General features: G+C 43.9%; 1 protein-coding gene across 1 annotated transcript in view; it reads left to right on the top strand.

Annotated features, from left to right (window-relative positions):
* The first annotated feature begins 288 nt into the window (after positions 1–288).
* LOC142576600 (glycosyltransferase 8 domain-containing protein 1-like) overlaps positions 289–18,477 on the top strand; it is a 90,158-nt gene continuing 71,969 nt past the window's right edge. The window contains exons 1-3 of the mRNA XM_075686798.1: positions 289–505; positions 5,480–5,584; positions 12,722–13,017. Of these exons, the coding sequence (XP_075542913.1) occupies positions 463–505; positions 5,480–5,584; positions 12,722–13,017 (444 nt within the window). The 5' untranslated portion in view covers positions 289–462. The remainder of the gene's footprint in view (positions 506–5,479; positions 5,585–12,721; positions 13,018–18,477) is intronic.

The following is an 18,477-nucleotide window of genomic DNA, read 5'->3' as shown; positions in this document are numbered from 1 at the left end:
CTCACAGCCCCCAGGCGCGGGGACGTACACATCGCCATCCGTCTTTCGTTCTCGCGCTTTTTCTGGCTCACCAAACGTCTTATCGTTGTAAGAGTGGTGTTCTTGGTGTTGTAGAACGGTAATTTACTCATGTAGAAGAAATCATTTACCACTTTATTGTCCCTTTAAAGTACCGGGCCCCGTCACTGTAGTTTAACCTTCTTGACGCCGCCTAGCGCCGCCCAAGCCGCTCGTCGCACTTGTCGGTGGAGTATTGCTGGCCGTCTTTATCCAGGTCTGTTTGCGCGTCTGGCAACGGCGTCTTTGTTTTGTATATTTTTCTAAGCACACCGCCGTAAAATGTGTGCCGCCGGCTGTGCGCGGAATGAGTTTCGCCCTGTGTAGCTAATGCGCGATGACTGCGTTAATGACAGTAAACTAGTCTAATTGTAATCCTCCAAGGACACACATACGTAGGGAAATATGGCGATGCTGAAACGCTCGCACAACACCTGCCTCGTCAAAGGTAAGCGACTTGCTTGGGTCCGACAGAGACTGTAATAGCCGTATACGCGCGTCCAGCCGTGTCGAAAAAAAAGAAAAAGAAACGAACGTTTCAGTATGATGTGGGTCTCTTGACAGCCGCTAAGCTTCCCTCATAATTATAAAGAGTCAGCGATTGGTCTCTTCGAGAGCCGCGCTCGTTGACGTTTCCGTAAAGGTGCTCAGAAAGTTTTCGAATATCAGCAGGGGCCTAATGAAGAAAGAGATCGGTCGCATAGTGCGATGACAGCGGTCGTCCTTGAATTTATTCAGGGCGATGATCGGATGACGAGGTTGCTCCATATTCGCACGACTGAACAAACTTTCCGGATTTTTCTGTAGTGGCATAGCGTTTCTACGCCGTGCGTCGTTATATAATGCGGTGTACACGAAAGCACTAAGTTTTCTGATAGGCATCAAAACCTAATATGGGGCTTGTTTATAAGAACAATGATTTTGTATTCATGCACAGTGAAGTATTTAAGTGCTTCGGCTGTCCCGAACAACGAGCGATTAAAATGGAGGTGTTCAACTGGGCGCTCTAACTACAATTCGCCGATCGGCTTGTTTCTTCTAACAAACCGAAAGTGCTTCGTACGTACCAAGAGAAAACAGCTACCGGGACGCGGGAACTTCTTCCAGAAACTGTTTGAGTGGAGTCGTATAAGTGTTTGCTTAAGAGTGACTTGCTTTGCCGTTGTTTGCACGCTGTACCAATTCTAGCTACCTTGGTTGTAGTGGCTGACGAGAAAGACGAGAAAACCTGTGCCTCAGGCTTGAAATTTAAGCACTTTTCGAAGCGACCCTTTTTGTGACGTCTTTTCTGCTGTAAACATGAAGTGAAATACAATGGTGCCTCGATTCACGAACTTAATTATTTTCGTGGCCCACGTCGCGAACCAAATTTGATGTGAACCGAAGGAGATTTTCCCTTGGGAAACAATTTATAAATATAGTTAATCATTTCAGATTCTGATGGTGTCGACATAACTTATTTAAACACATGAATAGTCAATACACAAACATGTTTGCTGTTCATTACTGTACAGTGCAGTATAGTAAAGTGATCGTGTGAATAGAGAGAACGCTTCTGGTTAGAGGGACAGGCATGGGAGCAGCAGGTGGTTATTTGTTGAGGGAGGGTCAATTTCAATAAGAACATCGCGTGTATATACTTCACGAGCTTTCGCCTCTCTTCCTTGTCTCTAAGCTGCAGGCACGGTTCTGGCGAAGTCTGGCAATGCTGCTTGTTTTATTTTTTGACCACAGTGCACAACCTAACCGTCCAGTTATGAGTGACCACATTGTTGTTAATCAGGTTATACACTAGGTTCATTTCAGGTGTGTTCAGTGGCATAGTTGGGGTGGGGGGGGTTGAAGGGGCCACACTGAATATGTGCCCCCCTCCCAAAAAGAAATTAGCTTAGTGTGCAGCCTGCCCAGGCTGTGCCCCACCTAAAAAAAAAAATTCTGGCTATCCCACTGATTATATTTCAGCAGTGCTTCTCAAAGAAGTCCTGGTATTAATTCAATTTGTCAAGAGTAAATTATAAAGCACTGCTGTTAGCCTCCCTGTCATGCTTTTCCTCGCTATAAAGTTCGTCAGCAAAAGCCTTCTGTTGCTCACAGTGAAGTTCAGCAAATTCTTCTGTTGTCAGCCTCTCTTTATGGTCTTCCACAAGTTCCTCCATGCCTCCATGATCGACATCCAGATCCACGATACTGCACACCACTTCTGCATGTTTCCCAAAGTATGATTAGGATACTCCTACCCATGGACACAATCTCCTCAACCTCAGTCTCTCTACATGATCCCCTCACCACCTCTGCACTACATCTTCCGATATTACATTCAGTGACACATTCTGGTTGCAGGCGTTCTTTCAAACTTTGCAGTGCTATTAAAAGAACATTGCATTGCATGGATGACTTACACTTTAAGCTCAGAAATCAATTCAGACATAATATTATTCTAGGTAAATTTGTTTTATTTAACAATAAACAAGACAGCATGCCAACATTACACAAGCTATCTCCATGAACCTGGTACGAGGTTTGTGAACTGAGATGGTGTTTGTGGATTGAGGTAAAATTTTGCAAATGCTGCTGTTTGTGAACTGAATTCTCCGTGAACAGAAGCGTTCATAAACCGTGGTATCACTGTGTGGTCAGTTGATCTCACAGATTTGACCGTTGAGTTTCTCTGTCTTGCAAGCGTGCGGACTGTATATTTTTGTAGAAAAAGAAAGAATGACAGCACAACATAAGGAAGCCCTCAGCGTGGTATGATAATCACTATTTTGCACATCGTTCTGGGCATGTGATCATATTTCATAGCTCTGTTGTCTCATTAAAATGATACAATGAAGCTTACCTTCCAAGACAATCTTCATAGTGCAGCATTAACTTGTTATGGACAGTATTGGAGTAATGCAGTGGTTGGTGGGACAATTTTAACTTTTTTTCTACTGATTATGACTGCAATCGTCATCGCAATTCGTATCACTGCAGCCAGTGATGGGTGTAGTCTTCAGGAGGGAGCAATCCTCCCATTGTGCACTCTTGAAAGAGCACATCCATCCCCTTGCTTCTGGTCACTGTTTTCAATTCTAAATGTATATCAGATTTAATTGGGGAGCCTATGGGCGAGTGCTTTTTTTCAAAAGTATTGAGCCGCTGTTCCCCACCAAATTCAGTGGGCTGTCAGTTCGTGTCCCAGGCTGTTCGGAAGTCGTGGTGCATTCCTGCCTGTTTTTGTTGCGCACTGACTTGTGCGGATGTTCGCATCGGATTAATCAAATTTCTGTGAGTTAGTTTTATTGCAACAAATGTGGGCAGCCTGCATGCACCTTAATATATATGCTGCCTTATCCTTTAACTGTACACATCAAATTTATTCCTTTACATTTGTATGTTGCACAAAACACTGAAAGCGGCAAATTCTGAAGCATGGCGGCTCCATAATTAGACGAGGTAAATATGTTGTATATAGAGCTCAGATAGGCTATAGTATTTCTTTTGTGGCTGAGGCCAAGGTCTATTGAAGAAATGGGACTAGTACTTGAGCATCACCGCTCATCGTTGGGAACGTAGCCTGTCAGAATGGTCTCTCACAATTTTGTAACTTGCATCACTAAATTTAGTGGAAAGTTTCATCCACAATTTAACTTATGGTGGCAGATACCCATATAAAGGCTCGTCGCCACCTAACACAAGACTTACATGAAGGCTACATAAAGTTCGTTAGAGCTGCTGTATATGCTCACAGAGTAATTCTAATGTTAGTGGCCTCGTCTGTAGTTCCTATCAATACTATAGGCCGCGTGGGATCTTAAATTGAAAAATATGGCTGCCTGTCACTTGCTGCATTTCGGACAAGATCCTGGGAGATATGGTAAAATTTTTTTCATGCGCTGCGGTACAGAAAAGGTTAAGAATAATGTTTAGGACAGTGAAGCAAGAAATGAATTTCTCATAGAGGTAATGACTTCAGGGAAGCGTCCACAGCAGTGCTTTGTTTCCAGAGTGAAATTATGCTTCACAATAATGTTTTAATTTCTGCTCTATTGCCACAATTGTAATTTAATAATGACAAAGAAAACTGATATCTGTTAGGCAGGCATTAACCCTCTATGGAATAGTGTTGCCTACAGTTAACAAAACAAAATATCTTTTTTTTTTTTGCCGAGTTACGGTTTTGAGCGTAGAGTTTCTTGCTAAATCTCTTTGGCCGACACTGAATGGGTAGGCCGTGAGCTTGTTTTGTTGGATTAAAGCAGGAAAAGAGGACGAGGAAAATGAAGTTTGGTGCATGGCTCGCTTTCTCTTTAAGGCACCGTCAGAGAACAAAGATCAATGATGTGGAATCCCTGGCTGCAATGGTGTAACAAAGTTAATGTAGAAGAAATGCAGTGGTACACCTCTGTGTTGCATTCACTGTGGACTGTCTGTACAAGTTTGATGGGGAAGCTTTCCCTCGGTTTTCTGCCTGGTGTTGCCCACAGGGAAAAAGCCTATTGCTGAAAAAGTTTCTGCAAAATATTTTTATATTTGTTGAATATTCTTATTCTTGGTGTATTGTGCACATTTTAATGAAAAATAAAAATTTCCTTCAGATACTTTTATGTCTTGTCCTTAACGTTTTTTTCTAATTTACTGTTGAGGGTACAATTGCAGAAAGAAGTATGTAGAAAGCAGCTGAGAAAAAAGATTTAAGTGATCCTATGGTGTGACCATGCAGCATAACATTGGAGCAGCCATTGCATTGGTAGAACTACATGTACGCATGTAATGTAGCACCCTATTCTCAGCTGCAAGATGTTTATTCATGGCCCCGTTGGTGTCCAAACTTTCACTTGAAATTGCACTGCTTGTTTTGTTTTATGGAAGCACTTGTAGTGATATTATCGTCTATCACCAGAGTGTACCTCAGTGATCATGGATGAATAAACAAGAAAAGGCTAAGAGGTAGTGTCAAATGAACATTTCAAAGTATAATCATTAAAAAAAATGTAAAGAAAGGCTCATGGGAACTGTGGCGTCACCACATGATAGGCAAGCAATAATTTCTAGTTGCCGAGCTAGCCCAGAGAACATAGGGGCAGACAGCGGGTGGTTAGAGCCAGTTGAAAGAAGGGAGTTGCTTAGAACTACCTTGAACAAAACAGTGCCTTGGAAGGTCCGGCAACCATGGAGGGCCTGCTTCCCTAAAATCAATGCGCAAGTAGGCGTAGGAGGAAATGAGGGGCACCACCAAAGGGGGCTCGGCAAGTCTGTCTGCCTGACATGGAACTCCTTTCTAATCTGTTTCTGTCATACAGGTTTGTGATGCTTTCACAGCAAACAGAGGAGTGCTGTTTGAAAATAGCCTGCATGGCATGACCATGTCATCAGCTGCATGTCTGCTTGAACTTGTTCCACTTTTGCATTGTCACCAGAGGAACAATGTACTTTGCAGGTCTCTTCGCTTCCTTGGCGGTGACGTGCCTTGTTGGCCTCTACTATGGCTACCGGCTCATGGTTTCCAACGAGGCCAAGTTCTCGTTTGGCCGGTCTGCGGGTGGTAATGAGATTCGCCTTATTTTGGCATGCTGTTTCAGGAACAGGCACTGGAAATTTGCTGCCGTAGCCTGCAGTGTTGCATGTCATGCCTCAAGACATGTTATGGCACATTCGACTGGTCATATCATAGTGCTGTCAGAGCACTCTGATGGTCGTGCAAAATGACAATGAAGCTGTATTACAAAAATCAAGAGACTTTCGTAGCATTATTTCTGCTTTGTTAACACTATAGGAGTCTGCTTATTGTCACACTGAAGGTTAGTTGCTTCGTTAGCCCTTTGAGGGTTGACTTTTTTCACCATATGCGACCACCTAGGGTCAATTTTTTTTATTGCAGATTACAATTCTTCTTAGGGACTTATTTCGAAAGAAATTTACCTTTCTTTATTTTTACCTTTATTTTTCTAGGGTGACCGTAAAGTTAAAAAAAAATATTTTGCGTTGATATATATGTACTCGCCATTCATGAATAACAACAATAAAAAATGAAATAAACTTATATTAATGAAAAATTTGATGCATTGTTATACACATAGTTCAGTGCTTTGAAAATATGCACACGAGAATATTTTGCACGACTCAAATATTCCTGCTTTTACACTAATATGTACAGTCAACAGCAAAGTTTATGGGATGCGGTTTCCCTTCAAATGCGAATTCGTGCATTGTTAAGGCATGAGACTTCGTATTTGATTAATCAAAGTGTAGGTGGCGAAGGCTACTACATGCTGGAACATTTAATTCGGCACTGTGTGACCACGCTTCGCGAGAATTCAGCTTCTTGGCAGATCATGCGTCCCGTAAACTTTTGCGGTTGACTGTACATCCATAGTGTAATAGAACTGCATAGGTGTGAGAACTCAAGAAAACTGTGTGGTTGTGTGCCTGTCGAAAAAGCAAAACGTGTGACAAACTTCCGCTAATCTTCATCTTATCGCCAACCAGAGAAAATTAGTTTTCGCAAGTGTCCAAAGGAAAAAAAAAGAAAGCAACGGACACACATGCACAGTGGCATCCTTCCTATGCGTTCCCCTGTGAACACTAAACGAGCAAGAGACAGGCGGTCACCATTTGAGCGATTAGTAACGAGATAGCCATCAGTTTTACAAGCGCAAGAAGCCGCAACCGTGCGCAGAACAAAACCGAAACCGCAGCCTGCCCGTGCGCCAATGCGTGAGCAGTAGTATATAGACACGTAGGAGCAAACTAGCTCTAAAACAAACCATGAAATGAAAACCGAGAGAGGGAGGCACGCGAAAAAAATTCCCTGTATTCCCACATAGTGGCAACACATGACAGAAAAGAAAGAGTTCGGATAGGTGCGCTTTTTAAACGTACAGACAGCTCGTAAATATACGGCATCGACCATTTTTAGACTTGTTCGCGGCGCTGTATATTTACGTCATTGACCCTTAAAGGGTTAAACTACCTTTAAAGCTTCGTGTGAGCGCTCTGAAATGAACAGCCCAATTTGCCATTACAAATGAATGCCCACTGTGGCAGCCCAGTAGTTGCTGAACTTGAGGTTGGGGGTTCAAATCTCTGCTGCCATAGTTGTGTTTCAATGTGAGGGTGGAATGTAAAAACACTCGCAATGCTTGGGGTGCAAGAACCCTTTCATAATACCCTTGTTGCCTTGGGATATTAAACCCAATCAATCAGTCAATCATCCTGAAGTGAAAAACAGAGAAATGCAGAGATAAGCTACTGACTTGCAACATCCTTTGTGTGACATCTGATAGCGCTATCATGTTTAGTTTCTTTGGAAGTGGTATGACATTAATGAAATTGAAGCCATTAAAAGGAATGATGAATCACTTATCTGTATCTGCTACGATTGTAATTTTCTCCTTGTTCATCTCTGCCTTTTCTTAAGCTTTAAATTCTTGGGCTTCATGTGCCAAAAGCACGATGTGATTATGAGGCTTTCTTGCTTAAGCTTAAAGGGACACTAAAGCAAAACACCAATCCAGTGTTGGCTGATAAAGCCTTCTTTCATAATTCTGTTGTCATTAATTTCGATGTAATAGGTGGATTACTAGAAGAGAAAATGAAAGTCAATGTTTCACTTTTTGAATTTCGTGCCAAAACTGCAACCCTAGTACATGGGTGTGATGTCAGGCATTTAAAAGTATATTTTTCATACCTGGGCTGCATTAGCTCAGTAAAGGTTCCTGAAACTTGCCATGCTCAGTCATTGACTCTTTTAGAACACAATGTAGTCTGTTGCAAACTAATTAACTGGGCCGTAGCAGATGCTGTCAAAATCCGCGGCATTACGGCTTGCTGGTGTGGGAACTTGAAGGCGATTGCCCCACCCATCTTTCATCTTTGTGCTTTTCTCTGACTTACCAGGTGTATTCTCATAGTAGGGGTGGTGTCTTTTTTTTTTTTTGTGTGTGTGGAAAGGTAATCTACTAATACAGAAGAAATCATTTTTCCACTCTTTAGTATCCCTTTAAGCTTAAACTTAAGCTTTATTGTGGTCACAAGAAGTCATAAGGTTTTACTGCAGTAGCGGATAAAAGTTTGAAAGTGCGACTGATAAGCCCGTAAGTAAGCAGGGTCAGTGGACAAGTGTGACTGCATGTAACAGCATTTGCGCTTGGGCTTGCTAAAGACAGAAGCCTCAAGAGGACATTCGGTACTACAGAGCAAGACCACTAATGAGTGTTGCTGCATCGCGATGCCTATGCTATAGCTGAGTGTATGCAATAGCTTTTGGCACATGAATATTTTTGCTAAGCATGACATATGCTGTTGCTTCTTTCAGCTCACATAGTATTTGTGTCATTATTCACACTGTCAGGCTGAGCGGGTGTCACTTGTGGCGCAGTACCAAGGCAGTAATTCTAAAAGTATACTGGACAGGTGCTCGCGCCAGTCCACTGATGCCAGGTGGGCTGGCACATGCTGCATCTGATTGGTAAGTTCAAAAGTGCATGCACCAGGCTGCACCTGAACTTTTGTCTGATTGTTGCCATGAACCACACATGGATTTACCAGATCACAAATACGCGACACCAACTAACACCATTTGTAGCTTATCGGGACGAAAATTTGGCTTCTTAGTGGCTCATGATTTGTCTTTAACTTGAGCACTGCATGGGGTACAAGGGAGTGGAGATGACATGCCACTGCACTGGCAACTAGTGAGTGAGTTAGAACTTTATTTAGGTCCTGAGGGGAAATCAATCCGGCGGCTCCACCCAGGTCGGGGCAGGTAGACAGAGTCCTTCGGCGACGGCCCGGGCCCTCTGGACAGCCTTGAGCTGAGCGATGAGCTCTGTGCTTCTGAGCGCTGAGTCCCAGGAAGACTGGTCGGGAAAGTCCGTGCTCGCGTTGGCAGGGCACAGCCAGAGCATGTGTTTGAAGTTGTTGTATTCGGGGCCGCAGTGTGGGCATTCAGTAGGAAGGTCAGGATTGATCCTGCTTAGTGTTGTTGGTGTGATGTATGTCCTAGTCTGCAACTGTTTGTAAGTGACGGCCTGTACGGTTATGAGCTTTGGGTGAGGAGGAGGAAAAATTCTTCGTGATAACCTATGATTTGAAGTGATTTCGTGGTATGATACGAGCAGATCTTTGTTGTCTAAGTCCATCCAGGCTGGGTTGAAGTGAAAGGGCGGACCGCAGACGCGGAATGTGAGCTCTCGCGCCAGTTGGTGTGCCCGCTCGTTCGGATTACAGTCAGGAGGTCCGGAAATGTTGTCCATGTGGGCCAGTAACCATGTGATGTGTGGGGACGTAAGGTTGTCTCCTCCCGTTTCTTGGAAGAAGATGGTGTTAATAACCATAGCTGCTTTCCTAGAGACGAGGGCCGACGAGATGGTTCTATTAGCTGTTCTTGAGTCCGAGTAAATGACTGACGCTCCTTTGCAGCTTCGAAGGGCCACCGCACTGGCAACTAAAATTAATTTGAAAGTTATCCTTCATAGATAGACCTCACCACAAGCACTCATGTGGCAGAGGATGTTCTAATTGCCATGTGCAAACTACACGATGGAACAGAAACCGATAGGCACAGCATCAGGAGACGGAATGAAGATTGTTCTGATGAGAGGGCAAACAGGTGCAGCTGAAGTGCTAGTGAAGATTAAAGAGACAGTGAAAAGGATTGTTAGGTTGGGTTGTATTAGGGAAGTATGATTTAGCAATAGCGAGTACAGCCACTCCTAATTGTGAGAGATGACTTGGTACACCAGGAGAGATTTGCAAACGAAAGACAGATGGCAATGTCACCTTGAAGTTCTTGCCCCAGCACAGCGTGACGTTTTGACAGTGCCTGTTCATGTCTTGTTAGTTCTTAACCACTAAAGAATGGGCTACACTCATCCTAAATAATGTGTACACGTACCTAAGCAAGATTAGAGAACGTTTCCTGCATCAAAAGGGCCTTACTGCAGAAAATAATTCAAAATGTGTGATGTCACACCGATGTACCGACCTGACTCAGAGGTTTTAGTGGGAAATTCAAACAAAGATATTTGGTCTTCATATTCTTCTTAGGTAATCAACCCTCTTTGACCAAATGAATGAAACTTGGATTTTAAAAGAATGTTTGGCCAGTATAAACTGTTCTAGTGTTGCTCTATAGTGTCCCTTTAATGGGGAGACATGGAGCTTGGCAGGTCATGCAATGCATGGAGCAGATAGCTGGTGGTATATTAGGTTAACAGAATAGGTGCCGAGGGGAAGGAAGTCTACACGAGGACGATAGAGGTATAGTTTATGGCACAAGATTGCAAAGTGTGCAGTCTTAGGAGTGTGAAAATGTGAGACAGTGGTGACTGGAGATTGCTGGTATAGGCCCTTGCACTGCATTAAACAAAAGCAGTATCAGATTGCTTATGCTTCTCATGTGCAAAAGGAACATACAAGCATGAGGGTTGGAAAACATTTAAAAGATATTTTTACTTGATATTGAAGCTGTCTTAGCTGTCTCGGGTGTCATTGACAATATTGTGATGTCATGACACTGAGTAAAATTCGCTGACATCATATAGCAATAAGGCTAGATATGATGGTGTTGCTTGTTAAAGAAAACTACCGCAGAAATAATCTTCAGTGATTATCTAAGTCAGTGCAAAGCATTTCTCTTCTGAAAGTGGCGCAGAGCCTAAACTAATTCGCTTCCCCCTGGGAAAACACTCGCTCGAAGGCCGCCACATGTGCCATGAAATTTTTTTTCGGCAGACTGCTTTTTAAAATATGTATGTGCACTCTGCGATTGCCGGTCCTCTAATCGTAGCCACCTAGTCTTGGCGAACTTCGGCTCGGTGCGTTGCTGTTCTTTGGCTGCACGTCATTTCTCTTCTTGGTCGCGCTTCCCAGCAGTACTCTGCTCCTCGGCCAAGCATTGCCTCTCTGCCTGCTCGTGCTCCACGGCCGCGCATATGTCATCGTCCCATTGCTTTGCCTCCTGCCTTGCCACTTGGGTACCCATCGCACACCTCGGTAGTCTCGGTGGTGCGTTTGCACTCTTCTACTTCTCTTCTGCTTGATACTTTCGAGGACCCATTGTTGTATCTGCAAGTAGAGGCCTATTGCCAACATGGCGCACTTGGTGCAACCGAGCCACATCTGCTTGTGGTGCATCCACCGATACTGGCTAGTACCGTCGAGTGGAGGCAGGCGGTGGTGCCAATGCAGTAGTGGTTAGTGAGCAAGTGTGTGTGAGTGCAGCACATGTCAACGAACGTTGTGACCTTGGCAGGCTTTGCGTTTGACCTTGGCTTTGACTAGACTAAGACATGCTTCACACTTAAAAAGTAAGCAAGTGTGCTGCCTGTGTTTTGTCTGGCTGCGCTTGTCTGTGGCAGCTGCAAGCGACAGCAGGAACAGAGCCAGCTTCTGTTCCGCAACGTCATGACACATTCACTTTCTACTACCAAAGCCAGAACTGCTTCATAGAAACAAGTATTGCAGAAAATTATTTAGGGCACTTGGCTGTTTTTCCTAACGTATAGACTAAGGCATTGCAACCTTCATTTAACATGCACAAAAAAGAAAAATTTCCACAATGTCATGTCATTATGACACTACAGAGAAACACTAAATCCAGTTTAGACTAATAAAGTATTCTTTAAAAACTGTATAGTATTTATAATTTTTCAGTGAGAGGTTGATTCCTAAAAAGGAAAATGGGGGCGAAACTTCCCGTTTTCAAATTCACACCGAAACCCGAGTGACAAGTACGTCATCATGATGTCACATATTTCATTTTATTATCTTGTATATGGGCCATTGTGGTGCAGCGAAAGTTTTTAAAACTTGTGAAGTTCGGTATTTGGCTTGTTTAGTATATGATGCAGCCCATCTTCACCGTCAAGAAATTAACTAGGCCCGAGAAGGCACCGCAAACGTCTGTGACATCGTGGCACGCTTGTGCGGGTATGCCACGTCTGTGTCGCGAGGCGTCCTTATTTTCTGGGTTTCTAAGCTTCCTCTCATGGTAAGAATGGCTTTCATGGTATTGGAGAAGGGTAATACACTATAATGGGCAGCTCATTTTGATTTGGTCTTTCATGTCTCTTTAACCACTTACTCGAGTTCTTTTGTAGGGAAGGGCACAAAATGTGCTCATCTTTTTTTAATTCTAATTCTCGTTCACTTAACTGGATTAAAAAACAAAGCGATAAATAGAAGGCTTACCTTCTATATTTGCCCAAAATATTAGTGGGACACAGCCACTCTCAGAAAGGAATTGAAATTGTCATAGAATGGTGTTCAAGTGCAAGAACTCAAATTTACAACACAAAGTGAGTTGATGATTTCAATGTGAGAAACAATCCTAGAAAATTGCTCACAGATGAAGGCACATGGAAAACCACATTTCAGCGCAACATGTCGTTGTCCGTGTGCCTTCATCTGTGTCAGAATTTCTAGCGCCGTTCCCGCATTGAAGCTGAACAATCAACTAGCTGATACATTTGCTTTGATGATTTGACGAGTGTGGTTTGTCTCCGGCAAGCGAATAAGAAAGAGCTGGACGCTGCATGAGGAAGGATCGTCTTTGGCGATATTGGTGCAGACACCCCGAACGAGTACAGCTCGGGCTCGGCTGTTAAAGGGTGAAGATAGGCTTGCGGTGGTGACATTGATTGCAGTGTTTTCTTTGATGACCAAACATTGCAATCAGGTGAACCTCTGGTCGAGTCCGACGAAGGTGGCCCGGGCGGATCCTCTGCTCCTGTGCACGTGGTGCTGGTAACATCCAATGCTGGTCTCGGTGGTGCTGTAGCAGCTATGGTGAGCACAGTGCGTCACACCCGCCGGCCAACTTCCTTGCTGCACTTTCACGTGGTGACGGACAACGCCACCCAGTTTCATCTACATGCCTGGATGCACCAGGCACAGCTCGCGCAGTTCCAGTACGAGGTGCTCACGTTCCCGCAGACACCACTCGTTGCTCCCGAGCTTGCCAGCATCCTGCAAGTAAGGGAGGCTTCTGGATTTTTATCTCTTCATTGGTGAGAGGATGTTGCACCGTTTCAAAGACCAAGCGCTAAGAAGTTTCATTTTTGCTAAATAGGTTATACATGAGCAGTACGCACTATTGAAGCAGCTTAGGTTAAGCTACAAGACTTGTTTTTGTCTAGTTTCTTTTTGTTAACAGCTTTAAATAGCACTCTAGCAGTCAATGCAGGCAGTGCAGGGTGATTAAAACACTGCCGGGGCAGCCCATTGCGCTGCAGAGCTCAACATTGCGCATTTGATCCCCCACTGCCATGGCAGCCACATTTCAGTGGGGCCAAAAATGTGCAAGTGCACTTAGATTTCATCATCATCATCATCAGCCTGGCTACGTCCACTGCAGGGCAAAGGCGTCTGCCATACTTCTCCAACAACGCCAGTCATGTGCTAATTGTGTCCATGTTGTCCCTGCAAACATCTTAATCTCATCCACCCACCTAACTTTCTGCCGCCCCCTGCTACACTTCCCTTCTCTTGGAATCCAATCCGTAACCCTTAAAATGACTATCAGTTATCTTCCCTCCTCATTACATGTCCTGCCCATGCCGATTTCTTTTTCTTGATTTCAACTAAGAAGTCATTAGCTCGCGTTTGTTCCCTCACCCAATCTGCTCTTTTCTTATCTCTTAACGTTGCACCCATCATTCTTCTTTCCATAGCACTTGCGTCGTCCTCAATTTAAGTAGAACTCTTTTCGTAAGCCTCCAGATTTCTGCCCCGTATGTGAGTACTGGTAAGACACAGCTGGTTATACACTTTTCTCTTGAGGGTTAATGGTAACGTGCTGTTCATGATCTCGGAATGCCTACCAAACGTACCCCAGCCCATTCTTATTCTTCTGATTATTTCCGTCTCATGATCCGGATCCGCGGTCACTACCTGTCCTAAGTAGATGTATTCCCTTACCACTTCTGGTGCTTCACTACCTATTGTATACTGCTGTTCTCTTCTGAGGCTGTTAAACATTACATTAGTTTTCTGCAGATAAATTTTAGACCCACCCTTCTGCTTTGCCTGTCCAGGTCAGTGAGCATACATTGAATTGGTCGCCTTAGCTACTAAGCAAGGCAATATTATCAGCGAATTGCAAGTTACTAAGGTATTCTCCATTCACTCTTATCCCCAATTCTTTCCAATCCAGGTGTCCCCTGTAAACACGCTGTGAATAGCATTGCAGAGATCGTATCTCTTTGCCTGATGCCCTTCTTTATTGGGATTTTGTTGCTTTCGTTACGGAGGACTACGGTGGCTGTGGAGCCGCTATAGATATCTTTCAGTATTTTTACATACGGCTCGTCTACACCCTGATTCCGTAATGCCTGCATGACTGCTGAGGTTTCGACTGAATCAAACGGTTTCTCGTAATCAATGAAAGCTATATATAAGGGTTGGTTATATTCGGCACATTTCTCTATCACCTGCTTGATAATGTGAATATGGTCTATTATTGAGTAGCCTTTACGAAATCCTGCCTGGTCCTTTGGTTGACAGAAGTCTAAGGAGTTCCTGATTCTATTTGAATTACCTTAGTAAATACTTTGTAGGCAACGGACAATAAGCTGATCGGTCTATAATTTTTGAAGTCTCTGGCGTCCCCTTTCTTATGGAATAGGATTATGTTGGTGTTCTTCCAAGATTCCGGTACGCTCGAGGTCATGAGGCATTCCGTATACAGGGTGGCCAGTTTTTCTAGAACAATCTGCCCACAATCCTTCAACAAATCTGCTGTTACCTGATCCTCCCCAGCTGCCTTCCCCCTTTGCATAGCTCCCAAGGCTTTCGTTACTTCTTCCGGCGTTACTTGTGGGATTTCAAATTCCTCTAGACTATTCTGTCTTCCATTATTGTCGTGGGTGCCACTGGTACTGTATAAATCTCTATAGAACTCCTCAGCCACTCCAACTATCTTATCCATATCAGTAACGATATTGCCGGCTTTGTCTCTTAGTGCATACATTTAATTTTTGCCTATTCCTAGTTTCTTCTTCACTGCTTTTAGGCTTCCTCCTTTCCTAAGAGCATGCTCAATTCTATCCATATTATACTTCCTTATGTCAGCTAGATTACGCTTGTTGATTAAATTGGAAAGTTCTGCCAGTTCTATTCTAGCTGTAGGGTTAGAGGCTTTCATACATCAGCGTTTCTTAATGAGATCTTTCGTCTCCTATGATAGCTTACGGGTATCCTGTCAAACGAAGTTACCACCAACTTCTATTGTACCCTCCTTAATGGTGCCCATAAGATTGTCATTCATTGCTTCAACACTAAGGTCCTCTTTCTGAGTTAAAGCCGAATACCTGTTCTGTAGGTGGATCCGGAATTCCTCTATTTTCCCTCTTACCGCTAACCCATTGATTGGCTTCTTATGTACTAGTTTCTTCCATTCCCTCCTCAAGTCTAGGCTAATTTGAGTTCTTATCATCCTATGGTCAATGCAGCGCACCTTGCTGAGCACGTCCACATCTTGTACGATGCCAGGGTTAGCGCAGAGTATAAAGTCTATTTCGTTTCTAGTCTTGCTGTTCGGGCTCCTCTATGTCCACTTTCGTTTATGCCGCTTGTGGAAGAATCTATTCGTTGTCCGCAAATTATTCCGGTCTTCAATCTCTACTAATAACTCTCCCCTGCTATTCCTATAACCTATGCCATATTCCCCCACTGACTTGTCTCCCGCCTGCTTCTTGCCGACCCCGGCATTGAAGTCGCCCATTGTATTTTGTTTTGACTTTACCCATCGTCGATTCCATGTCTTCATAGAAGCTTTCGAGTTGCTGGTCATCATGACTGGAGGTAGGCACATAGACCTGTACGACCTTTAATTTGTACCTCTTATTAAATTTCACAAGACCTGCCACCCTCTCATTAATGCTATAGAGTTCCTGTATGTTACTGGCTATGTCCTTATTAATCAGAAATCCGACTCTTAGTTCTCGTCTCTCCGCTAAGCCCCGGTAGCACAGGACGTGCCCACTTTTTAGCACTTTATATGCTTCATTTGTCCTCCTAACCTCACTGAGCCCTATTATATCCCATTTAATGCCCGCTAATTCCTCCAATAGCACTGCTAGGCTCGCCTCACTAGATAACATTCCACCGTTAAACTTTGCCAGGATCAGATTCCAATGACGGCCTGTCCGGATCCAGAGATTCTTAGCACCCTCTTCTTCGTCACAGGTCTGACCGCCGCCATGATCAGTTGCTTCGCAGCTGCTGGGGACTGAGGGCTGGGGTTTGATTGTTGTAGTCATATAGGAGGTTGTGGCCAAGTACTGCACCAGGGTGGCCAATCCTGCTCTGGTGAGGCAGTGCCTTACCGGTTCTGGTCACCGGGATCAGGCCGCACTCCAGGCCTGTTTATGCAATTTTGTCGACATGCGAATTTTTTTTTAATCCGGTGGAAAATTGCACGGCACCGAGATTTGAACCACGGTCCTCTTGCATGCGAAGCGAATGCTCTACTTCTACGCCATCGCATATTCACGTCATGTGCACTTAGATTTAGGTGCACAATAAAGAATGCCTGGTGGTCAAAATTAATCTGTCTCATATTCATGTTGTGGCATTGGCTTTTAAACACAGAGAATGTATAACTTTTTTAACCTTGTGGTTAACAGATATGACACAGTTACCAGCATTACTTCTGAGATATGTTGTGGTGCATGGGCATCACTAAGTTTATGAGGTCATGCCCAGGCATTGTGCTGGTTCTCAGTATTCAGGGTTCTGCATCATTTCCAGCCAGCAATTGTGGCATATTTTAATGTGTCAGCATTGGCACGCTCATGCAACTGGAAACCCGGCAGCGCCGGTCTGTTACCTAGCAGCGTGGGAGAGCCTGAAAGAGTCAGAAGGATGATGAAAGTGCGTGTTGTCAAAAGTGGAGAGGAGGGATGAATGACGGGGGAGGGTGTGATAGACGATGTGCAAAGGAGGGAAAGGGTGGTTAGATGTCGCACCTTAGGAGCCTGTAGGAATACAGGTGGCATACAACAGCGGTTCGGTGTTCCCAGCTGGCAGACCACCAGGGTAGAGGAAGGAATCGCACTGTGGTGGACTGCAGCAGACTTTGCGGGTTGCGTGTGGCATATGACGGGTTCAGAAATGCCTTGTGGAGGTGCGTATCTTTGAGCACAGCGTGAAGTGGCATGTCTAAGGCATTGTTAGGAAGCCTTGTGGTGTGCTTCAGCTGTTTGGTTACTTATGGCTGGGGAAAGGTTAATGCTAGCGCATTTCCATTGGATCTACCATTTGATCGACCATTTGTTTGTTCTTTAAGTTTCAGTGTCAGAAATGTCTATTCTTGTGAACATTTTGTGTCACTTCAGCTCATATTTGAAGTGGAAAATTTTGCATGACATTCCTATGTGTTATCTACAACATCTGAAACTAGGCTCCTTACATGGTCCAAATTTTGTTGCGCCTTTAATTGTTATACGGTTATCTGCGAATTTTTATGATTCTACTCTCTTTGCACTCGGTTATGCTAAGAAGTTTGAGCATTACTGTACGCAGCAATCATGTCCTAAAAAATGCAGTTTGTGCATTTATAATGTCTTGCTAGGCCGTAATGCCCATTAAAATTGTTCTCATGCAGGCTGAGAAAGATGTGGAAATAATATTTGGCATAGGGAGAGTCAAAGAACTGAAGATGAGTTCCAGGATCTAGAGACCAAAAATTGATAGCTTGCTCTGTCAAATTTTTTCTTTCAGTTTTCTTTATGGTACCTAATATTTTCCTATATTATTTACATTGTAGACATTGCACTTACGCTTGACCTTTTCCATCCCCCCCTATGTAATGCCCTAATGGGCCCTTAGGGTACTTAAATAAATAAAAATGTAATTAAAAAAATTCATGAGCCATTCCGCCCTGCGAAGGTAGAAGACCAGCGAAGCTGTTTAGTGCACTACACAGAGGTGACTCAGAATATTGACCAAAGGTAAAAACATATTTATCAGCCTAATCTGTGGTAATTGTGGTGATATTGGTACGCACACACATTCGTGTATCACCTCTGTTATTAGCTGTGTCTGTCATGCAAGACAATGAATGGCTCATACCCCCGTAAACACAGCCTCCCCATTACGGTGGCAGAAGAGAAGTGAAATTCTACCCTGGATTGATGAGCAGCAATGGAGCCAGCTGTGGAAGAATATGATGAACAGAACACGTGAGCAGTGGCACTAGCACATTTGCACGGTTGGCACCGAGAATTCATCAAGTCCTTTTTGAAAAAGTTGTACTATGTGCAAAACATTTTTTTCCCCAAAAAACATCTGTTTTTACCTTTGAGAGTGGGAGCTCTTTAGGTCCCACGTGTGGCAAGGGTAGTTCAAGGGTGCTTTACAGTTGCCTGAACTCACAGGGGTATGTGCCATTGAGCTTGGACCCTTCCTGCACTATCGCCAGGATAAGGCCCA

This window comes from Dermacentor variabilis, chromosome 3 (assembly GCF_050947875.1).
Source record: "Dermacentor variabilis isolate Ectoservices chromosome 3, ASM5094787v1, whole genome shotgun sequence".
NCBI lineage: Eukaryota > Metazoa > Arthropoda > Arachnida > Ixodida > Ixodidae > Dermacentor > Dermacentor variabilis.
The sequence above is the reverse complement of the archived record's forward strand: the minus strand, read 5'-3'. Positions and strand labels throughout refer to the sequence as shown.